This window comes from Eptatretus burgeri, chromosome 16, assembly GCF_056783735.1.
Source record: "Eptatretus burgeri isolate ZD-2024b chromosome 16, Ebu_testis_v1, whole genome shotgun sequence".
Classification (NCBI taxonomy): Eukaryota; Metazoa; Chordata; class Myxini; order Myxiniformes; family Myxinidae; genus Eptatretus; species Eptatretus burgeri.
The window spans coordinates 23,387,303-23,412,658 of record NC_140976.1 but is presented as its reverse complement, the minus strand read 5'-3'; the positions used below and the strand labels follow the sequence as shown (position 1 = coordinate 23,412,658).

The 25,356-nt window shown below is 44.4% G+C and overlaps 1 protein-coding gene across 6 annotated transcripts in view; it reads left to right on the top strand.

The window, feature by feature from the left end:
- The window catches only part of LOC147010706 (dystrophin-like), a 1,018,488-nt gene that overhangs the window by 397,488 nt on the left and 595,644 nt on the right, over window positions 1–25,356 (top strand). For all 6 annotated transcript variants that reach the window (XM_085859617.1, XM_085859614.1, XM_085859615.1 and 3 more), the window contains 5 exons: window positions 2,485–2,667; window positions 7,947–8,081; window positions 9,792–9,941; window positions 10,132–10,293; window positions 10,494–10,592. In XM_085859617.1, the coding sequence (XP_085715743.1) occupies window positions 2,485–2,667; window positions 7,947–8,081; window positions 9,792–9,941; window positions 10,132–10,293; window positions 10,494–10,592 (729 nt within the window). The remainder of the gene's footprint in view (window positions 1–2,484; window positions 2,668–7,946; window positions 8,082–9,791; window positions 9,942–10,131; window positions 10,294–10,493; window positions 10,593–25,356) is intronic.

Sequence of the window (25,356 nt, the reverse complement as noted above, 5' to 3'; positions counted from 1 at the left end):
AAACCTCTCTCCCTCCTCAAAATCCTGGTGGCGTTTAATCAAATCTGTTTCTGGTGTATGTTCCCCCTCCATCCCCTCCCTTACCTCAAATGGCCGCACTGCTGATTCCACACGTGATAAAGCTGAATGTCTAAACTCGGTGTTTGCAGCTAAATCTTGTGTCCCAAACCCATCACTATCTCTACCCACTTTACCCAGTCGCACCCAACTGTCCCTGGACTCTGTATCCTTTTCTCCTGACAAGGTGGAGAGCTTGCTTTCAAACCTCGAGTCAGATTCTGCAACCGGTCCAGACGGCATCAGCCCACGTGTCCTCAAAGCCTGCTCTTCTGCTCTTGCTCACCCTCTCTCTGCTCTATTCACCCTCTCATTTTCCCAAGGTCATCTGCCATCTGCTTGGAAATCTGCTAACATCACTGCCCTGCATAAAAAGGTGCAAAAACAGATCCCTGTAACTATAGACCAATCAGCCTTCTCCCAATCATCAGCAAGGTTATGGAATCCATCATCGCTTCAGACATGAAATCCTTCCTCTTCTCCAATGGCTTGATTTCCAATCATCAATTTGGTTTCAGACCAGGTCACTCTACCCTAGATATGCTGCTACTGCTCTCCCATCAATGGATGGAGGTCCTCAATGCCAGACAGGAAATCCGAGCCGTATCCCTGGACATATCACGTGCTTTTGACACAGTCTGGCACCCTGCCCTACTCACCAAACTCTCTTCCCATGGTATTCAAGGCCATCTCCACTCATGGCTCGCAGACTTCCTCTCCTGTCGCAGTCAACGTGTGGCCCTAAATGGAGTTCTTTCATCCCCTCTTCCTGTGCAGGCTGGAGTTCCTCAAGGTAGCGTTCTGGGCCCTGTTCTTTTTCTGGTTTTCATCAATGATCTCTCGGACTCTCTGGAAAATCCTCTATTTCTCTTTGCCGATGACTCCACCCTCTGCCGTACCATCTGTCATCCCTCAGACCGGCAAGCAGCAGCTTCTTCGCTCACTGCAGATCTGGATAAAATCACAAACTGGTCCAACACGTGGAACATGTCTTTCAATCCAGACAAATCTCACACTCTCACTATGTCTCTTCGAAAGGACCGTTTACAAAACCCCCCATCCACTTTCTCAACAATCCTCTGGAAGAAGTCTTTTCTTTCAAGCTTCTGGGTCTCACTATCTGCCATGACCTTTCCTGGGAAAGTCACATTTCCAACCTTGCCTCAAAAGCCAGTCGCCGACTGGGAATCCTCCGTCGTGCAAAGTCCTTCCTCGGCCCTCTTGAGCTCCTGACCACTTACAAAGCTTTTGTCCGTAGCCTGATGGAGTACTGCTCTCCCCTCTGGGCTGGTGCTCCTGCCTCCCACCTTTCTCGACTTCACGCTGTCGAAACCAGGGCTTTTAAGATCATTGGCATCTCCCGCAATGAAGCTGTCTTTGGGCCTCTCACTCAATCACCGCAGGTTGGTCGGTGGTCTTTCTGTCTTCTACCGACTCCTCTCCAGCCTTGCCCCCCCTGCTCTCTCTGCGATTTGTCCCAACCACATTTCCACAGGGCGCTCAAGGTCCGCCAACAACCCCCTTCTGGTAAAACTACCAAAATCACGAATCACTGCTCATCTTCACTCTTTCATTCCACTTTTGTCCCCCTTTTGGAATAAACTTCCTCACTCTATTCCTTCCCATTCTTCCCTTCAGGCTTTCAAAACAGCTGTTCACCACCACCTCTTATCTTCCCCCATCCAAATCCTCGATCTTTTCTACCCCCGATAATCCACCCAAGCCCACTTCCTTCAATTCTCCTGCTTTCCTTCCTGAAAGTCCCTTTAATGTCCATCTTCCCCTCGCCATGTTCCCCGTCCCATCCCCATCCCTCTCCCTTCCACAGTTCACCTGTGTCTGTTCCCCAATGTTTTGTCCCTTCCACTCCCGCCCCTCTTGTCTCATGTCTCCTTGCTGTGAGTTGTGTGTTCGCTCTCATACGAGCCTCGACCAAGGTATACAAAAAAAAAAAAAAAAAAAAAAATATATGAACTTATTGGACGAGTTGATCAGAATGTTCTCCAAATCTTTCGTTGTGCAGACACACACCTTTTTCTTGCAGGTTCATTTCCAAGTCTTTAAAGCTTCTTTTAGAAGTTTTTTGAGATATTTTATGTTACAATCCTTATCTGGCACACACAGTATATGTTTGGCCATCCTGATGAACTTTGTTGCTGGGGTTTTTTGTACATGCACACTGATCAATCTGGGGTGGATTAAGTCGTATCTGAAGTCGCATATTGACATGTAAAATAAGTGAAATATTTCTGTACATGCGGCATAACTAATGCAGTTGTTGATCTGATGTTGTTACACTATGTAAAGAGAGGAATTCCGGAAGGAAGAGGGTTTATTAACAAAGTAAATGATAAGAAAGTGATGAAGAAGGTGAATCGTTATTTGTAATTTATGCACACAAATCCCACCTGTGGTCACATTACCCAGCATGCCATGGATGAAGTGAAGCAGAAGGAGGTAAAGGTGAAGATTTTGAAGGACGGAGTTGGTACCGTTGTGGCCACAGGAGCCGGAACAGGCCGTGACAAGCTCAAGGCCGAACTTGCCACTGTAATGGCGAACTATCAGCGGCTGTGCAGTCGCCTGAAGGGAAAGCACAGCATGGTGCAGGTAAATTTATCCATCACATCGTGTAAACCTGATATTGGTGATATTGTTGTACATGTGATAGTCACTCTTTCTTTCTTATTAGGCAATGGCTTTGATAGTCTGAGCAAAGTCACAATGTCAACACCAGACCAGTGTTTATTTTTGTCTTAAAGGCGATGCTGATGAATATGGAGGGGTGCTTTATCGAAGCTGCTTATGACATCACCGCAGACTCTGCTTGAGAGTAGGCAGAATGTCTCAACTCAGTGTTTGCCTCCAAATCTCATGTTCCCAACCCATACCGCTTTGTCCTCATTTTAGCCCCTCATATCCACTGTCTGTTGGACTTTTTGTCCTCACCTGAGAGAGTTGAGAATATTATGTCCAGCCTTGACCCTGCTTTGGCATCAGTACCAGATGGCACCAGTTCCCATATTCTCAAATGCTGCTCTTGCTGCTCCTCTCTGCATTCTATAGCCTGCCCATCTCCTTTGGTTCCTGTATACCTGGAAGTCCATTAACATCACTCCCATAATGGGGAGGGGTAAAGCGACTTTCAGGCCACCCTGTACATAATCCCCATCACACCGACAGTCAGGCATCAGTTCAACAACTCTCGGCTGATCTGGAATTAATTAGATGTTGGTCTGATAAGTGGAACATGCTTTTCTTTTCTGACAAATATCATAGTCTTACCCTGTTGGCCTGGAAGGATCGTTGAACGAACCCACTTATCTATTTTCATGGTCAGCCACTGAAAAAGTTTCTGTCACCTGAAGGTTAGGCCTCACCATCAGCCATGGCCTTTCCTGGGCCAATCATGTTGCAAAACTGGCCCCGAAAGCCAGCCATAGACTGGGCATTCTCAGTTTGTTCAATCTCATTCCTTGATCATTCACAGCCATCTACGACCTACAAGACCTTTCCTCGTAGCTTAATGGAGTACCCCAACATCACACTCGTCTCTCTATGTTTCCTCCCCTCTTCTCTCTCTCTCTGCTTTTTATTAATTCCTTTCCTTATTGTGTCTGTTTCCAACTGCCCCACTGCCAGTTTGTTACCTTTTTATCCTCTGACGTTTTCACGAGCCTTGATCTTGTATAAAATGAAGCCACTCAGATAAAATTGCGTTCTGAGCCCTGCAATTCGCCTGTCACTGAAATGTCTTTGCATTTTCGTTGCTTATCGTCACTTTCAATATAGATTCCCATAAAACTACGGATGTCATCCAAATGCGGAATGTTTATCCTTCAAATCATTGTCACTATACACTATTTGAAATTCTGGTTTCGAAAGATTTACAGGTAGATGTCACGTAATGCCCGTGTCCATGAGCAAATCATTCGGAGAATGCACATGTTCGTTTCTCATGTCCATCCATTATGTTTACCATGATACATTGCAAGAAACCTTTAAAAGGTTGTGGATGTGCGAAGCATGGCCCCGCCCTGGTGATCTTTAGCGTCAGTACAATTAAACGGAAGACCAAGAAGGAACTTGAAGATGTAAAAAGCAAAGATGGAGTCATCAGGAGGAACCTGGATAGGATTCTGGTTTCAGCCACTACTCCACAACCCTCAAACCCATCCAGGCACAGCCAAGTGAGCCTTACAGAAAAATTTCTGCAAGAATTCACTTCCCCTTCGAGAGATAGATAATGAAAGAGAGGAATTGAGAGTAATAGAGATGAAAAAGAAGAAAAAACAAGAATTAGAATGATTAAAGAGAATGATGAAAAAGAGAATGAAGAAAAGAGAATGATGAAAAATAAATAAATAAATGAAATAATTAATAAAGATTTGGGGGGAAAAAAAACAATTAGAAATAAGTGTGAAGGGAACAAAGAACAAAGATGTCGGGAAGAACCCGGACAGATATATTTCAGCAATTACTCCCCAGGCTCAAACTCAGCAACGTGTACAAGCTCACAGAGGTCCGTTCAATTCAACTCATTCAGTTAAAAAATATTAATATTTGATACATGGCAGAAATATTTGTTGTTTGTCTGCGGAGGGAAAATTATCGTGAGAGACCACATCACTCCAATGAAGAATCAGCCAGGATCAACGGCAGCTGAGATGAGAATAATATGCAAATTGGCTTGTTCTCAATCATAAGTACGGAATAAAATTAGTTTGTGTATTTCAGACTTCCTTTTGTCAAGCGAGAAAAAAATAGCAGCTACCTAATTCAACCACATTGTCTTAAATTGCTCTCATGAACACACCGCACCCACAATGTGTAAACGATCGAAACTCTAGATCAACATTTCTCAACCTTTTTACCCTTGTGGAACCCTTGAAATAGTTTTCATGTCTCAGGGAACCCCTGCATAAAAATTATTATGAACCATTATTAATATCTAGCTCTTTTATATTTTTATCGTAGTTCACATGGTAAATATAATATTTTTTTCGGATACCTGGTTTAAGGAAAAAAATGACCCCCTTTTTGTCAAATTTATTGGCAATGAAAAAAAAACATACTGCTCGTTTATAAGACCTCACACCGAGGTTTTAATTCACAAAAAAAATTGATTCCATGACATGAATCCGCCGCGTACAGGACGTCCACTAACCAGTGAGGGCAGTTTCACACTGGCGCCATATAGACATCGTTAAATACATTCCCTATGGTTGTTATAATTGTAAATAATAGAAGAGGTTGAAGCCTCTATTATAATAACCAAGGAGTTTCCAACAATATGCCGTACGTGTATAGTAAAATTACGAATATTAAATCAAACAAAAACTACTCAAAAATACATTAGCCTATTTATTACTGTTTCTCGCGGAACCCCTAGCGACCTATTGCGGAACCCCAGTTGAGAAACATTGCTCTAGATTCTGAAGGAGGAATCATTTTTGCGACGGGTCTTCGGCAAAACTATCATTTGAAAAATCTCGAGCTGCGAAATATTTTCAAACACTCGGAAATTTTTTTTGATAGTGCAGTTTTTATTTTTATTTCTTTCCGTGAGAGGAATGTTTATGACTTGGAACCTCAGATTATGCTTTCACAACCATTCCATAAACCAGTGTGGACAAAGCAAGGGCACGACGAATGAGCAAAATTTTGTTTTTAAAAAGAGGAAGGCTCAGTAATGCTCCTTCCTTTTTGGCAAATGTATTCTCAATCATGGGTTTGCCTTTTATGAAAATGCGTTCTCCAAATAACAATACTGCTTTTTGATGTCTGAATACTTTCATGGGCTGCCACTTTTTTATGCACGATTGAACATTTTTTTACGTGTTCTTGCATATCCTGTTGATTTTATGGAACAATGCATGTTTAGATGATTGAATGACCCGTCTCTTAAGCAGCATGATTGTCTGAGATTTGCAAGTTGACAATGAAATGATGAAACTGCACTCTCTCTTAATATATTCAAAAGTTGCCCAATTGTATGAATTGTGAAATTTTATTTTTGTATTCCCAACAGATTCTTTATGCATGCTTGAGGCTATCGTTCTTCATTAAATAATATAATTATTACCTCATTTATTTCTGGCCAATCTGTGAAGCCATGAGTTTATTACCGGCCAAAGGCTGATGATTATATTGAGCAAATGTGCAAACTTGCTTAACTTCTTTATGTGATTTTTTTTAATAAGCTGGCTCACTAGCCAACGGGATAGCCTCGGGGTAGCACACTCTCTTCTTAGCTGTCTATCCTGGGGTTGAATTCTGACCCAACGATAAATTGCAATGCTGGTGCTTTGTATGCAGGATGAGATAGCAATGCGTGTGCCGTTCCTTGGATGGGCATTAAGCTGGGTGTCCCATTTGCCAAAAGTCGTTGGTTGATGTTTCGGATCATTGAGAGCATTAGTTGGGCATCAAGATGTAAATAGAGCACTAGTGAGTTGGTTGATGTTAAAGGTTGGCGTTAAAGATCATGGTTGACTTAAAGGTCCTTCATGAAGAGTCGATGAGCTATTGCCGGCACCTTGAACAAATTACAAATTCCTGGCTCTAACCTACTTAGTCAAATGTCAGGCCTGGCCAGCCAATTCGTGAAAGAGTTTGACCAATTACTTTACCAGCCGACACCATAAGGTGCAAATATGGCCATCAATGAAAGAAAGAAAGAAAGAAATCTTTACAAACCCATGTTAGCGCATACATTTACAAAGTTATATTATCGCATACTGCAGCATTAGTTATTATTTCAGCATGAAATTAATGATGGAAAATGATTTTGCTCACCTTTGTGCGCTACTCTAGTTTGCATCCAAACTGATTCTAAAAATATAAAAAATAAAGTACCTTCATTATTTATACCCCATTTGACTGTGAAATTGGATTTATTACCACATGTTTCCAATTTCCAGTTCTCCAGATTATTTAATCAGGTCTGGATTACTGTGCTAATGTAAAGCTTTCCACCCATTATTTCACCTTCCAATAATTATCTATGCCTTGTGCTCTCATCAACTTCATTTCTGATTATTGGCCTAGCGCAGAGCCGCACTTTGTTTCGATCAAGCAGAAAGTAATTAGGATGTCCCATGCAGGTGGTTATCCCCGTTTGTTGATGTAAGTTTACGGTTGTTTACTGCAGACACATCAAGAGAAACGTTGAATAAAACACTTGGCGCTACAGATCTGAGGGCCCAGTGGAAGTTGGAGGGTAATAAGGGTCTGTTTTTGTTTTTGGGACCTTAAACAAAATACTTGATGATTTGGGGGGTGCGGGTGTTTCCTGGAGCATCATGTTGTGTAATGGGGTAGGGGTGGGGGAGGGAAGGGGAAGAGGGTGTCAGATCCAGTCACATGACACCACCTTCATCTTATAAGTGAAGCTATCTTGGATTCCCCTTCACTTTGACAGGATATGTCAATTTGAAGTGGCCTTGTTTTTGGTTGAAATCATCCAAAAATGGCAGAGGTGCTGTTCAAATCATTCATTTAAAGCTACGAGGGGGATTTCCGAAAAGGAGAAACCAGGAAATTCAACCGGTAGTTTGTCGAATTTTCATTTGTTTGAAGGACAACATGATCTCACGAACAGAGCAGTCGTATACCACTGATTTAAAAAAAAAAAAATTGCAGAATAGAAGGTGATCAAAATTTTGAAAGGGCGACATTGCTCTCATTCATAGAGTTACGTATTTTCTCAGGTTTGAGTCAAGCAAAGCGCCACTAAGCATCACAAGGGAGGGGGGGGGGGAGGGATGGTGTCAAAAATCTGCCAAAAAATGAGTGATGTATTTTGTGTACAGCCCCTTGTCTTCCTCAAGCTGCCCTGCTTTTCCCCACCCTGGCTGATATCTGGGTTCTACTTTTGTCTGGCCCAGGAGGTGTGGTCTTGTTGGCAGCAACTGCTTCAGCACTTGGACTCTGAAAGCAAGTGGCTCGATGAACTTGAGGAGGCCATACAGAAAGCAGACGGCACTGATGGCAAACCAGAACAGGCTGCGACTTCCGTCTTTGTACGTGTTGTGCAACCGACCTGTAAACTTATTGAAACGACATCATTATATGCTTCTGTTATGTTAACTCCCATTTATTTATTTATTTATTTATTTTCTACAACAATTCATTCTCTTTGTGTTTCACTTTGTACCCTTGCAGTCATATATGCAATTTTCTGATTAGTGCAAGCCTTGTTATTAATTGTACACGGTTTATGAGATGGTCTATATTTGGCAGCCAGATAATTGTCCTCAAACCCTGGAGCAACAACAGAATAAATCACCTGGTGTTATATTATTTTATATTTATTTTGTATAACATTGCATATTAACAAGTTTTGCAACATCTCTTCAAATTTTGATTCCTGCTCTGAATATCAAAATCTCCACTTGTGGATTTATTTTGTCAGAGCAGGGGTACTCTGCGTTGCCCGGTGCTGTTCTTATCCTGTTGGCATTTTGAAGAAATCAAAATTTGTTTTTTCCAAGTTTCTTTTTGTGTGGGCCTAAAACACCGCAACAAAAGAATGGGGTCGGGGATCATTTAATATTACCTTTCACATAGCTACAAGCCTGGTGTTGGCAAAGCAGCTCGGGTGGCTGGCTTATGAACCCTTGGGTCCTGAGTTCAAGCCCTGTTTGCTGCTGAATTAACACAAGGTGGGGTTGACTCAGCCTGTCATCCTTCTGAGATCAGTGAAATGAGTAGCAGTGCACTGATAGAGGGGCACAGCATCAGCAGTGCAGCTATGCTTCCAAGAAATGATAGCTACTCAGCAGCCAAGCTGCCATACACAAGAACCAAACATAGCTACAAACACTTAGGCACCATCAAGCAATTATGAAAAAAAAATCCCCCAAAGTTTTTGTTTTTTTCCGAAAATACTTCCCGGCATTCACTGATGAACCGCTGAAAGCGTGACGAAGATCGGTTTGGCCAACTCTGAGAGAAATCGAAAAACACACACACACACACACACACACACACACACACACACACACACACACACACACACACACACACACACACACACACACACACACACACACACACCTCTCTTATAGTATAAATAAACTTTTTTTTCTGTAAGTACACTGCCCTTTGCTTCCCTTCCTTCACTCCCCCCCAACCCTCTGATCCCATCTCTATGTCACGTATTGTCCTCTCACTCTCCCTATCTTATCTTCTCTTCCTTCTCTCAATTTTTCTTTTCCTCATACCCATCTCCCCTCCCCCAGCCCCATGAGGTAAACTACACAAGCCCTTGACTGGTTGATAATTAAGCTTTTTTTTCTAATCAAACAGGACTGCCTGAGATTCTCTTGTTGGGTGTGTTTTAACGCTGCTTTACACCTTCCCCCCTTTTCCTCCAATTTGTTCAAACATCTTTCTGTTACTTTCTAGACTCTCTTATTTTTCTTCCCATTTGTTTTTTTGTTTGTTCCTTCTCTTCTGCCCTTGTATGCCTTTCTGTGTAATCAATTTTAAATCTCCGACTGTCCTCTGGACACTTGATGCTGTTTGTAACTTACGAAACAATATAAAGTTTGTTTTTCGTTGGCAATGAAAAGTGTAAAATGACATGGATGATAATTCGATTTAAATAACCACCAGCAGATGGAGATGTGTGTTTGGATGGACTAAGGCGTTGTTCGCGCTCGTTCAACCGCTTGTTCTGGTGTCCCTTTTGGGCTGAACCTACCCCATTCATTCCCTGTGGCGAACAGACACTGGACACGCTGCTGGCATATCCCAGCGATAATTGGACACACATTGAGGAGCTGTCCCAGACATTGGTGGATGGAGGCATCCTGGATGATATAATCACTGAGAAGCTGAAAGCTCTCAAAGCACGTCGGGACGAACTTACACAGAGGGTGAGAACTTTGAGAATTGCTGTAATAACCTTTTCCCCCTTCCTTTATTTGGTGATCTTATTGACACCGGAGGATATTGCATTCTCCCTTCTCACAATTGTTGACCACAGTGTCCTCTAAAGTTGTTAGAAGAGCAAATCATATTCTCGTTGAGATATCATGGTGTGTGCTGATTACTTTGCTTGTTCAGACCAAGAAGAGGGGAGAGTGGCTATCTGGGCTACAAAAAGGCAAGAGGGAGATGGACGAGGCTCTGAGTGGTGTGGCCGATGCCTTGTCTGAACTTGATCGACAGTTGACTGGATATGTGGCTGTCCACAAGGATGCGACTCAGTTACCCAAGGAGACACAGGTTTGTCATAATGTATTGTGTATGGGTAAACACAAGGAATAGTTAGGGTTGAGAAGGACTTTTGACATATAATATCCAGTCTGGGAAACCATCACAGCTACGACTTGAAGGTGCAGCCATGTTTGTGACTTTGAGGTGTCTGTGGTTTGGTTTACCCCCTTGTGGGTTTGTGATCTCCCCTCTTCGGTGTCGCCAAGCAGGAGATGCAAACAGACCTTCTGGGTCATGAGGTGGCACTACAGCAACTGACGGCTGCTCACCCAACACCCGAAGCCACAGCACAGATCAAACCAATTGAGGTTTGTCACCCAGGAGTCCTCTTTTTAAAACAGAAGTAGGATTCATTCATTGCAATTTTAATACAATTTACAATTTTTTTATATACAGTAAATGAGTCTCATGGAAGGAAGAAATGCAGATGCCAGAAAGTTAACACAAAAACGAATGAACAATAGAATGGCAATGATATGTAAAAACGATGCACACTGATGAGTCAAAAGCCTTGCAGTCGAGATGTTAATTGCCCAATTCGTCTGATTAAGATCGCCAAAGAATGCGTCAGCTGATGAATAGGGCTGCGAGAGGTGAGTACTGCTACAAGAGGATTAAACCCTAACAGGTTATGCACAGTTGGCATCTGGTTTTAGATACCAACTTCAAAATGATGTCCACTAATAACAGGCCATTTCATATGGTGAGGTGGATGAACTGAAGCGATTGTGCAGGTCACTAAAAGGTAGGAAGGTTAGCTTAGTTTATTACCTCCGCCACCGAAGGTGGACGGAGGTTATGTTTTCACCCATGTCTGCCTGTCTGTCTGTTTGTTTGACTGTGAGCAGGATCTCTTAAAAGGTTGTGAATGGATTTGGCCGAAATCTGGTTGACAGGTTGGGTGTGTGACAAGGACGGAGTGATTGCATTTTGGTAAAGATCTGGATCCGGATCCAGATCCAGCCTATCAGTGGGTGACAAAACATAAACTGTTCAGCCTGACGAAAGTGCGTGCTCTTCTTAGTGCCATTCTAGTTTCTGGAGTAATGTACTAAGGCTGTCAGTTGCCATCGTTGCCCCTTATTTTTTTCAGGTGCAGACCAATTTGATCTTCTTTAGATCAGTTGAATAAGATGTCCTTGTTGCCTTTCGATCATTGCAGTAGGGTACGATGTGGCATAGAATGAAATAATGGGAAAACAAGTTCTAATTCTCCAGAGATGCAGAGAGGTCATTTATATCAACCAGGAGTATGAGTTGAGCAGTTTAGTGTGTGTGTGTGTGTGTGTGTGTGTGTGTGTGTGTGTGTGTGTGTGTGTGTGTGTGTGTGTGTGTGTGTGTGTGTGTGTGTGTGTGTCATTGGTTAACTTCATACATGTGATCAACTAACTATCCATGAGGGATATAGTTTGAATTTCTTTTCATATTCACCATCATTGACGCAATTTATCTTTATGTGGGTTTCAGAAGGTGGAAAGGAGCCCTCCAAGGTCTCAAAGTATCCACCTTTGTGTGTGTGTGTGTGTGTGTGTGTGTGTGTGTGTGTGTGTGTGTGTGTGTGTGTGTGTGTGTGTGTGTGTGTGTGTGTGTGTGTGTGTGTGTGTGGGTGTGTGATATGTATAACATGTCATGTCTAGTCACATTAATATGTGTGTATATAATATGTATCATATGTAAAAAATATCATGTATAATATGTGTATGATCAAATATCAATATGTATGTATATAACATGTATAATATGTGTTTGAACACGTGTATATATAATATGCATAATATGTTTATAAATCACAATTGCGCATGTGTATGTGTAAATCACGATTCATGTATGTGTGTGAGCGCGCGTGAGTGTGTATGCGCCGCCACCACTGGTTGTCATCTCCACTCGCGAGTCTCTATGACTGAATGGAGCCTTCTCTGAGCCTTCCATCTTCACCCCAGCAAATAACCAAGACCCATGGACCAGGCCCTCTACTTATCCCATGCTCCATTTAACGGAGCCTTCTCTGGACCTGAAGTATCCATCGTCACCCCAGCAAGTAACCAAGACTCATGGACCAAGCAGTCTCCTTATCCTTGCTCCATTTAACGGAGCCTTCTCTGGACCTGAAGCATCCATCGTCATCCCAGCAAGTAACCAAGACTCATGGACCAAGCAATCTCCTTACCCTTACTCTGCCCAATGGAGCCCTCCCCAGTCCTGAAGCATCCATCTTCACCCCAGCAAGTAACCAAGACTCATGGACCAAGCAGTCTCCTTACCCTTACTCTGCCCAATGGAGCCCTCCCCAGTACTGAAGCATCCATCTTCACCCCAGCAAGTAACCAAGACTCATGGACCAAGCAGTCTCCTTACCCTTACTCTGCCCAATGGAGCCCTCCACAGTACTGAAGCATCCATTTTCACCACAGCAAGGAACCATGACTCATGGGCCAGGCAGTCTCCTTATCCATACACCATTTAACGGAGCCCTTCCCGGTACTGAAGCATTTATTTTCACCACAGCAAGGAACCACCATGCCTGTTATTGGCTTAATGGTTAGGGTGATGGGCTTATCAGGTCAGGTCAGGTCATTTTTGTCAGGTCAGGTTCGATCTGTGACCTGCTACAGGTACCATGTAAACCTGTACTAACCTGTTCCATGGTCGGGTTGTCGGCGACTAAACCGTCTCCCCCACCAGGTTTTCTGGTGAGGAGGGTGTTTGGATATGGACACCCAGCAGGATTAAAAACAAAACCTGTCAAAGGGCGGAGGAGCTCCTTGTGAGCCAACGGCCATCCATATCTAGTGCCCAACTGTGTCTGCGGACGTCCTCCTGCAGTTGGGTTACTTCTTATTAGGAGGTTGGTGGCAGGATTTGCACTCCAGCCACCGTAAAACGCTTCATTCCGCAAAACGTAAAAACGCAAAAAAATCTGAAAACCCACTCCGTGGGAGTACCTCCTGTGCAGCTTCCCTTCGCAGGGCAGCTCACCGGATGATGGGATTGGGGCAAAGCCTTCGGGACCCCCAATCTTTGATAGGAGGGAAACCACGGGGTAACATCCCTGGGTCAGATTGCGGGAGAGTGTGTCAGAGTGGTGCTGAGGTGTCGTCCACCAGACGGCGGTCTCCTTGGGTTAACCTGAGGCGGTCCCTTCGGGTGGGTGCCTGGAATGTCCTATCCCTAAGAGAGGATGATCACCTGTCTCTGTTATCATCTGAGCTCAAGCGTTTGGACATTGGGATTGCAGCTCTCTCTGAGGTTCGGAGACCGGATTGCGGCGAGATAATGGTGGGTGGTTACACCTACTATTGGTCTGGTCGCTCTGATGGTTACCATACCCAAGGAGTTGCTGTAGCTGTGTCCAATAAGCTGACCCCAATGATAATTGAGGTAACACCGGTCAACGAGCGTATTATGAGATTAAGGATTCGTCACTCCTTAGGTGTCATTTCCCTGGTCTCTATTTATGCTCCGACTGAGGCGAGTGATCTTACCGTGAAGGATGCATTCTACGCCACACTCGAGTCTGTGGTTGATCAGTGCCCCAGACGAGATACACTTCTAGTCTTGGGGGATTTCAATGCATCGACTGGAACTGATAGGGATGGTTATGAGGTGTGTGTTGGTCCCCATGGGTCAGGAACTATGAACCAGAATAGCACTAAGTTCCTTGACTTTGCAAGAAGTCATGGACTTAGGGTGGCTGGTTCATGGTTTCAGCGCCCGCAAGCTCATCGCTGGACTTGGTATTCCAACGCTGGCGGTGTGGCAAAGGAGATTGACCATGTCCTCATTGACGGTCGTTGGAGGATGATCCAGAACTGCAGGGTCTACCGGAGTGCTCAGTTCCTCAATACTGACCACAGGCTTGTTGTAGCAACTCTAAAGCTGCACCTTAAATCCTGGAGAATGGTACCATCCCAGCCTAGGCTGGATGTTGCCAAGCTCAGGGATGAGAGAGTAGCTGAGGAGTTTGCGAACAGGCTGAGTGGACACTTGGGGGTCTGGGTGCTTTGGGGGGTCCTGAAGAGTTGTGGAGCACCTTCAAGACCACCGTCCTTGATGTTGCCGGTGGATGCCTTGGAGTTCACCGCAGGGCAAAGAAGAATTTTGTCTCTCAAGGGACACTGGATACCATTGACCAGAGTCGCAGGGCCAGGCTGAATGGCAGAGCTGAGCTGTTCAGGGAGCTGAGGCGTAAAACTGTACGTGCACTGAGGGTGGACAAGGAGGCCTATGTGCGAGGAATCTGTGAGGGGTAGAGCATCACCTGTGGACAGGTGATTCTCGTCCCGCTTACAGGGGAATTCGCGCATTACGTTCATCCAAGCCCATCCCTCGGAGCACTGCAGTTCGAGCAGAGAGTGGTAGGCTCTTGACAGAGGAGTCTGAAGTGAAGGCCCGCTGGGCCGGTTACTTTGAGCGGTTGTACCAGGCTGATCCCCCAGCTGTCGAGTTGGACGTCAAGGGTGTTACAATCCCTGTTGCTGACCCTCGAATCAACTGTGGTCCACCATCGCTTGTGGAAACACGGGCTGCGGTGAACCAGTTGAAACGGGGCAAAGCTCCAGGGATCTGTGGCATCCATGCTGAACTTCTCAAGGCTGGTGGAAATGCTGCACTCGCGTCGTTGCATGCAGTTTTGTGCTCTGCCTGGAACACAGGCATCATCCCAACTGACTGGAAGAGGGGCCTTGTTGTCCCTCTCTGGAAAGGGAAGGGTGATCGCCAAGACTGCAACAACTACCGAGGGGTGACGCTGCTCTCAGTGCCGGGCAAGGTCTTTGCTCGGATAATTCTTGATAGGGTTCGCCACCATCTGCTTGAGCACCAGCGTCCAGAGCAGTCAGGCTTTACACCAAAGAGGTCAACGATTGACCGTGTCCTTGCACTTCGTGTCCTCACTGAACGCAGACGAGAGTTTCGGCAGGGGCTGCTTGCAGCCTATGTTGATCTCTGTAAAGCGTTCGATTCAGTGAATCGGGATGTCCTCTGGAGGATTCTTGGTCTTCGTGGGGTGCCACCGAAACTGATCGATCTGATGTCTGAACTCTACTCTGGTACTGAGAGTGCTGTGAAGTGTGGTGGTACCGCCTCTGACTTATTTCCAGTTGTTACTGGAGTTCGTCAGGGATGTGTACTTGCCCCCACACTTTTCAGCACTTGTATGGACTGGATTTTTGGGAGGATGTCGGAGAGATCAAGTTGCGGTGCATCGTTTGGCAATGTCAAGATCTCGGACCTTGATTTTGCAGATGATGCAGTCATCTTTGCGGAGACTTTAGACATCCTCTTGGGGGCCCTCGAGGTGCTGAATGAGGAGTCGGAGCCGTTGGGATTACGGATTTCTTGGGTCAAAACAAAGATCCAGGCTTTCGGTGACATCTTGGATGCTGCTGTCCTGTCTGTGTCTGTTTGTGGTGAGGATGTTGAGGTCGTGGATAGATTCACTTACCTTGGCAGTGATATTCATGTCTCCGCAGGTTGTGAGCCGGAGGTCAATAGACGTCTGGGTCGGGCCTGGGGAGTCATGGATTCACTGGATCATGGGGTGTGGCGCTGCCGGTACCTGTGCAAAGGGAGGACGAAAGTCCGAGTCTTCAGGTCCTTGGTACTTCCAGTCTTGCTCTATGGGTGCGAGACTTGGACTTTGGACCAAGGATCTGAGACGGAGACTTAATTCCTTTGGTACCAGGTCTCTTCGGAGAATCCTTGGCTATCGCTGGTCGGATTTTGTGTCCAACGAGCGGTTGCTGAGAGAGACTCGGATGAGATTTGTTACCTGCATAGTCCGTGAGCGTCAGCTGCGGCTGTATGGACATGTGGCTCGTTTTCCTGACGCTGATCCTGCTCACCAGATTCTCTCAGCGAGGGAGTCTCATGAGTGGAGGAGGCCAGTGGGCCGACCACGTGCCTCATGGTTGCAGCAGGTTGACCATCATCTCAAGGAGATGGGGATGGGCCTGGCATCTGCCTGGGGGATGGCCAGACGGAGGCCCCTGGAGTACCGGCGGAAAGTGGACGCAGCGACGCGCTGTTCTGGCACATGCTCCCATACCTGACCCTGACCCTGATGGGCTTGGGATCCTGAGTTCAAATTCCCTTCGGCTGTTGAAATAATACCAGGTGGGGTTGACTCTGCTGTCATCCTTCTAAGGTCGGCAAAATGATGCTGGTATCCTGTGTCAGAGAGGAGACCCGTCCAGGATTGTGCCCAATAGCCAAGGAGAATGCTTAGGCAGCACCAACACTGCACAGAGTATGGTCCCAATGGATGGATGGAAGGAACCACCTCTTTTCTTTCCCCTCTTTTTCCCCAAAGTGTGTGTGTGTGTGTGTGTGTGTGTGTGTGTGTGTGTGTGTGTGTGTGTGTGTGTGTGTGTGTGTGTGTGTGTGTGTGTGTGTGTGTGTGTGTGTGTGTGTGTGTGGGGGGGGGGGGGGTGTGGTGTGGTGTGGTGTGCATGCGTACGTGTCCACATCTATATATTTTCTCTTTAAAAATATTTTTCTTTGCAACCGCTTGTCCGATCGTGCCGAAACTTTAAATGTCGGAGAAACTTCCCGTAGAGAACATTTTATTTATAACTCTGATGCCATTGGTCACATGGTATGGCAGCCATATTGGATTAAAGGAAAAAAAATTGCACATATTTTTCTCTGAAACTGCTCAATGAAAAAAATTGAAACTTGGCAAATGACATCAACTCCCAATGGGATATATAGGGTGAAAACAATGACGTCATCAGTTAAGTGGTATTCCAGCCATAATTGGTTTGAATCAAAATTCTTATCCGAAAAATCTGATACTTCATATATCTGATCTCCAACCCAATGTGAGTGAAGAATTAATGTAAGAACATCAGTCACGTGGTCTGATGGCCATATTGGATTGAAAATAAAAACATTAAAAAAATCTTCTCTGGAACCGCCTTACAGATCGATGCAAAACTTCATACATGTGATCAACTAACTATCCATGAGGGATATAGTTTGAATTTTTTTTCATATTCACCATCATTGACGCAATTTATCTTTAGTGTGCACAAAAGTGGTCATTAAATTTTCTATTAATCAATCAATAATGAATAAAGCTATGGATAATGGCAATGTAATTGACACAATAGAGTGCATGGATAATACGGATGTATGGGTCATAATAGCAGTGGGTCATAATAGTCGCGTGTTCAGTTAACGATGGTATTTTTGTTCAGACTGAGTGTGCGAGGTGAGACTATGCACTCTACGAGTACCATTCTAGTGGTTCAAATAAGTGTGTTACAAAATGATGTGCCACAGCAGCTACTAAGGATTAAATATGCCCATTTGTTGAGGTTAACATGGTTATAGTTGAGTCTTTAATCAACTCTGAAATTTTGCTCCTCTGCCTTCTTCCATGCTCTCCTGTGTGTGCTGCATGGATTTAACACCTGTTGTGCCAATTTATGTGTTTTGACATCTCAATGGGTCATTCAAAGTCGGTAAGTTTTCAATATTAAATGCTTGTACTATGTATACATCAGCATTGTGTTCATGGTACAGCAACTGGTTACTCAGAACAAAATTGGTTGCTCTCTCTTTATTTCCTTTGCAAATATTGCAGCAATTTCTTGTGTGCATCCATGATGCCTCTCCTCCCCCCTCTCCTCCCCCTTCCACCCACCTGGACAAAGTATTGTTCCAAAAATTACTTCAGGATTAATTATTAATTAGTTATCTGGATGAATATATTAGCACAAGTGTTTTGTAACCACAATTGGCAATGACAAAAGAATCAGATTTCGAAAAACTCCTTGTTGCCGTCTCCCCGTATCTGTTTCTTTCCCCTCTTTCACCACCCCCCCCCCCACCATTCATGTGTATAACCATGTGAAAATGGCCATACTGCGGGCATGAGCACGAGACGTTCTTGTGAAAATGGCTGTACCACGTGTGCGAAGGGCACACTTTCCGATGATATGGCGACAACACGTTTGTGACTTTTTCACACGTGGGTGTGAGCGGGACCATTGTGAGGTGGAGAGAAGCCTCACAGCAAGAGGGAGTGCTGTGGAAAAAAGAAAGCAGCTGGGCTCACACACCAATTTGAGTCGGTACACACAGCCGCACTGAGTGTTGAGAGAGTGTCGATGAGTCAGGCAGTCAGAAAGTCGGTTAGCACACGTCAGTCGCATTTGCCGAGTGGATGCCAGCACACCATCATCAAGTGGTTGTCAGTGAGGGAGCTGCTGTGATCGTCAGCTGCCATCTGGCCACCAAAGTATTGATCAGAGTGTGAGAGTCAGGAGGTGTAAGGGTGAGCCGGTGCACAGTCGCACACGGATGCTGGATTGAGCCAGCACCTGGAGCAGTCTGCACAAACGCAGGAGAGTCTGACTGCACAATCTTTCTGTGCCTCTCAATGCCCCTGCAAAAGGGAAACCACAAACTTCTACCCAATTCCTCACGATCCCATTCTCTCGTTGTCCTGTGTTGCAAAACGAGTCTGCTTGTGATAAGTTGAATTGATTAATGCAAGGTACTAGTTCTGTCTAGTTGAGCATGCCTGTGGGTTTCTCGTCCCATAATTTATTTACTTATTTATTGTTCCTCATTGGGCTCCATCGTTGTAATTTATTAAACATGTTGGGTTGAAAGTGCATTTAAGCCACGGAACCACCTTCCAGTGTAACCAAGTTCCCTTCAAAGCGCTGAAACCTCCACATGGCCAATTTATTGAATCCCAACAGCATCTCACTGTGGAGTCCTTGCGTGTCTGGAACATCTTCGGAGTTCATCTCCGGCGGTCTCACATCACCCGTTAGGAAGACCGAGTCCTATTACAGTATACATTGAAACTTTGTCTCCACAATTTAATACCACATTGCAAGTATTCCCAACATCATTTACGGCTTCAACACAATACAAAGTACTACATATGTCTTCATTAACTGAGAAGAGTACGAGGTTGTTGAGAATTCTATTGAGAAAATTTTATTGGAAGAAAAATGAATGAAACAATCTTTCATTGATCATAATGCAATATATCAATCTCTCCCATATTAGTAAACACTGAAACTGTACGAAATTATCAGTCAACACATGAAGTATCCAAAAAGAAAAGACCAATGGACACGAACCTACAATTGACTTCCATTCCCAAAATCGCCCACAAACATTGAACTCCACACTGCTGTACGATTATATCACAATCTGAAGTTATTTCTACTTCATAACTGAAAGTTCAAATTTTAGAAAATATTTATGGGACATTTTGCAAATAAAATGTTTCAAATGGAGATTGGCACTCGGTAATGCAGAACGATTGCACATCGTCGGTACGCAGAATATGTGCACCGCCCAACCACCCACCCCCACCCTCTCCATCCTTACACCACCTTACGCATCACGAATACACCGGCGCTCATTCCCTCACCTCACTGCCTTCCCTGTACATACGTTATAAATGAATGGTTGGTCATTTGCTCTCTTATTATTAATGCAGAGCTCCATTTTGGATTTATTTTTTACAATCAGGCTTTACCAACAGCTTTGTTTCTCATTGGTCTTCTACATTTCACAAGGTTGTGCATTTCCGAGGAATTGTTTTGATTTGTCTGTTTACGTGCATGCAGGTGAGGCCCCCTGGTGGGCCCACGGTGCAAATATATTATTTTGTACGAGATGATGCCGCGTACACTACCGGTCAAAAGTTTTAGAACACCCTTATTTTTTCCAGTTTTTGTTGAAATTTAAGCAGTTTAATGTTTCAATGTACTCTGAAATTAAAGCATAGAACAAATAAACAATTGCAGATAAAAAAGAAAGCATGGAATCGTTTTGTTGAACAATATTTATTTTTTTGACTTTTATATATCTAAATTTTTGACTTATCAAAGTAGCCACCTTTTGCAGATATAACAGCCGAACATACTCGTGGCATTCTTTCCACAATGGAAATCAAATATTGTTCGGAAACTTCTTCCCAACACTGTTGCAGAAGTTCCCACAAAGGTGTTGCACTTGTAGGTTGCTTTGCTTTCACCCTTCTGTCCAGTTCATCCCAAACCAGCTCAATGGGGTTTAAGTCTGGAGACTGTGCTGACCATTCCATGATTTGAAGCCTACTGTCTTGTTCTTTTCTTCTAAGGTAGTTCTGACATAGCCTGGAGGTATGTTTTGGGTCGTTATCTTGCTGTAGGATGAACCCCTGACCAACTAGGCGTAGACCAGAGGGTACTGCATGGCGCTGCAAAATGCTGTGGTAGTCCTTTTGGTTGAGGGTGCCAATCACACTGTGCAAATTGCCGACTCTGGATCCAGCAAACGAGCCACAGATCATCAGGCTTCCTCCTCCATGTTTGACAGTTGGTGTTACACACTGAGGAACCATCCTTTCGCCTACTCGATGGCATACAAAAACCTTGCGTGATTAACCGAAGATTTCAAATTTTGATTCATCGGTCCATAAGATCTTCCAGTTTTCAGTAGTCCACTAGCGGTGCTTCATGGCCCAGGCAAGCCTCTTTTGTTTTTATTTTGCCATCTTAGCAATGGCTTTCTTACTGACACTCGACCTGTCAAACCTGCAGCTCGAAGTCTTCTCTTCACAGTTGAAACTGTTGAAACACAGTTGAAACTTCCTTACTTCGACCAGTGTTAATCTGTGCTTGAAGCTGCTGTTCTGTAAGCCGCCTATCACGCAAGTTGTTGACTCAGAAATTTGTCTTCTGATTGTATTGTGGCTTTGGGTCTGCCAGACCTCTTCCTGTCAGAGTTTCCTCCAGTTTCCAAGTGCCTTTTGATGGTGTAGGAAACTGTACTGAGACACCTTGGCTGCTTTGCAATTTCCTGAAAGGAAAGACCTACACCTTTAAGGGTTATAATGGTCTGTCTGTCTTCCTTTGTTAATTGTCTTTTTCTTGCCATTATGATAGCAATATACTACTCCCTGCAGTGCATTATTGTCCAAATAATGCTTCAGAGGGTGTAGCAACACAGTCTGTTCCAACACTGCTTTTATACAGACAGAGGGTTTGTAACTAATCAACAAAAGTTGGGACACCTGGAGGAATTGTTGGCATCAACTTTCAAGGCTTAATTTACTTCCATTGCTGCAGAACAGCTGCAATTGCTAACCAATTACTTGTTCCCTGAAAAGGGCTTTTTTTAACAACTCTGAAATTTACATTATTTTTCATTTTTTGGTAACCTAAACTTTTTTTAACCTCTGGCAGTTTACCGTTTAGCTTTGTACCATTTCAGGTTATTCACTGGACTTGAACTGCTTAAATTTCAGTAATAACTGAAAAATGGTGGTGTTCTAAAACTTTTGACCAGTGGTGTATGCTAATCGAACAAGCCTGGTGTGAGCTTAATGGTTAAGGTGGCTTAAGATCTTCAGGTCTTGAGTTTGAGTGCCTGTTACCATTGAATTTACACCAGGTGGGGTTGAGTCAACCTGTCATCCTTCTGAAGTTAGTGAAATGAGTACCAATGTACTGGTAATAGAGGGCTTGCATCAGTAGCACAGCTTTGCCCCAAGAAAACGATGCAACCAGCAGGCACAAGCTGCACAAGATAGCTAGCCAATCAAACCCAAGCCTTTTCCATCTTCCTCGCTGTCTATATCTCCCCGTGCCATCAGCACATAAGGCAGAGATGAGATGACCCCATTCAGCTCGATTATTGGCCAGCCTTTCCAGGTCTTCCACCATTCGTGTGATGTCGTCTGCCTCAGTTGAGATGGTTCTTTAGCAAGTACCCCTGGGTCTGCCTTTCTTCCTTTTCACTCTTCGGATCTGTTTCCAAGCCTGTTTTGGAAGTTCATCATTAGACATTCTGAGTACATGGCCGGGATGTCTTCATCAACTTCTCCTCATCATTATGGTCACTGGCTGGGTGCTCGCTGTTTCCAGGACTTATTTATTTATTTGAGGTGAAATAAAACCACGAGCTGTTCAGTCGTCTCCACACATTTTTCTCCACAGGAAGCTTAAAAGTTTTCTTTCAATGTGTTTGTTGGTTTTTCAGCTCTCTGCCTCATCCAGCAGCACAGAGATAACATTGCCATTAAATAATTTCCGTTTTGCCTTCTCCCGGATGACTTGAGATTTCCACCGAGTGCTCTACTTTTGAAAGGCACTGTTTGCTTTTCCAATTCTTGTTTTAATGTCAGGGAAACATTCTTCATCTGTTTGTCAACTGCCAAGGTCTGCAAACTTTTTTGACTTACTTCATTCTCCAGGGTGAGTGTTGTTATCACAGTGATGCTCCATCCATTGGGCCCATATTCTGTGTGGAGCATTGGTGCTGCCTAAGCAGTCTCCTTCGCTTTTGGGCACAATCCTGGACGGGTCGCCACTCTGACACAGGATACCAGCATGCTGGCACTCATTTTGCCGACCCTGAAACGATAGCAGGCAGAATCAACCGCACTTGGTGTTAATTCAGCAGACAACAGGGCTTGAACTCAAGATCCTAAGATCCAAAGCCAGCCACCCGAACCATTAAGCTAACACCAAACATATAAAGTGAAGTTATTGTTCCTCAATATCTCAATGTTTTGACTTTTTAATCCAGTCCTATCATGCTCTCTGATTTGTATCAAGTCGGCTGCTTTATCTCACATCTTTTCGACGTGATAATATAGGAGGCAAATATCATCAGCAACACCAAGGTTTTCCAGTTTCTCGTTGGACCATTGAATTCCCGATGTGATGAAATCCATATGCTGCATAACAAAATCAAATGCCACGCTGAAGAGCACAGGAGATAGGACACACTCCTCTCGTGTCACCAAAAAGGTGTGTTGTTTGTTGGCGAAATTTGATGGAACCCTGAACATTTTTGTAAAGATACACACTCTCTCGTGTGCAGCCTGTGGATGCTGGTTGTACCATTGGTTGGGGATGTGGCTCTGCAACTGATGCAGTGCCCCTATTACCAGAGCCCTATTACTCCTATTACCCTATTACCAGTGTTAATTCAGCAGACAACAGGGCTTGATCTCAGGACCCTAAGATCCAAAGCCAACCATCCTAACCGTTAAGCCAACACCAGGCTTTCTGTAGAGATATCTGTTCATGATTCTTTCAGGGAAGTCATATATCTCCAATGAGTCACTATCTTACACAGAAGTGCTGTTATAAATATATTGTTGCAGCCACGGATACCGAGACACCAGCTTGTCACTCAGGGGATTAATCCCTGGTTGTCCTCGGTAGATCCGGACCTGGGGCCACCGCTCACAATTAACGTTGTGGTACGGTGGGTTGTTTTAGAACCACGAACACCACCCAGTCAACCACGAGTTCCAGTGTCCACCATCTAATTATTCTGTTTAACTAGAGGTCACGTGGTTACCTGAGCGGGGAGCGCGCCCTCGGCAAAGCACCAATGTTATCTTGATTAGATTTTAACTAGGGCAGCCGAGCGTTTTAACCGTTGGTGCGTGCCGACTATTTTTGGTCAAATCTGTGGCAATTACCTCCCAGTCTATCGAGGTTCGGACAATGCGAGACCAATAGAAGGAAAGGACAAACACGGACAGGTTAGAAATCGACAAATGATTTATCAATAATAAAATAAATAAATAAAAAGAACTTTTTTATTATCTGAGGTAAATAAAGAATAAATTTCAAAGCAAAATCAATCAAAATGCCAAGAAAGAGACAAAGAGCAGATGCTTATCGGGGCTTGACTTACTTACAGCTAAACACAGACATGGGTACTCAATAGATCATTGGGGGGGGGGCGGAGAATCGTCTCACTCACCAGAGAGTAGTTGTCTGTGAAGTGAACACGTCCTGAAATGTGTGCGTGCGTGTCATGTCCGTCGCCAGCACCCAGCTTTGCCGTGCACCCACTCACCAACAGCCTTGAATGCCAGTCGACGTCTGGAGGGCATCGAGATCATCTGTCGCGGGTTTAGACCTTGGTGTTGTTGGTGACCAACCCGTGCCTCACTTGTTGGCGGCGCTGCTCACACCCACACGCGCACCACACGCTCGCTTCCTTCTCCTCTTTTACGTGTTTACACCCACTTTTTGCTTGCTTCTCAAGCTTACTGCTCATTCTTTTCTCCCTCCCTGGCTTTCTTTCACCCCGCTTTCTTTCGCCCCGCTTTCTTTCGCCTCCGCTTTCCTCTCGCCTCAGAACGGACCGCCATTCGTTTTATATCTGCGGGCCGTCTAGCTTGGTTGCTGAGGGAATATAAGGGCGGGCTTCAGAGCTCACGAAAGAACGGTGCTGAGGATAAATGAGGGTGGGCCTCAGAGCTCGTGAAAGAAATGTGTGTAAACGTGTCTGTCATCAAGAAAAAAAGCTTCCCATAAGAGAGGGGATCTATCCTTTACCCTTCTCAATGCATCACATTTAAGATCCCATGGACATGGGGATGGGGCTAATCTGAACATGCATTTAAGGAAATAACTATCTGAGGACCTGGATGTGTGGATGCATTCATTAGACCAGATTCTGAAATCCGTAACAATATATTTTTGTTTGGTTCTGGGGCCACAAGGTAAATTTGACTAGATTTTTGCATCTATTGGTAAAAGTAGAAGTGTGTGTGTGTGTGTGTGTGTGTGTGTGTGTGTGTGTGTGTGTGTGTGTGTGTGTGTGTGTGTGTGTGTGTGTGTGTGTGCGCGCGCGCGCGCATGTGCGCGTGTGCACACATTGGTAAAAGGAGAAGTCAAACTAGATGTCTCACTAGGTAACTACTCCAGTTCTTCAATTACACTCGAGTAAACGTGGTTTTGACCTTTTGATGACATTACTTCAATGCTATTGACTCCAACGAGCTTCACAAACATTCTTCATCAACTGAACTTTTTTTTTAAAGTGTATAATCTTTTATAACTCAACAGGATGAATGTGGATGTTTGTCTTCAAAAGAGGGGATATGTAGTGATACTAAGGAACGAATTTATTATGCTTATTACGTGCACATATACAGTATTACGTGCACCTCTTCCTGTATACAAATGGTGATGTGATGTAAACCACTCAGAGACTTTATTCTGCCTTTGTCCATTTGTGTTATATTCGCCTCAACACACATCACTTCAATGCTGTCCTTTATCGTTGATTATGGACCTGTGAACG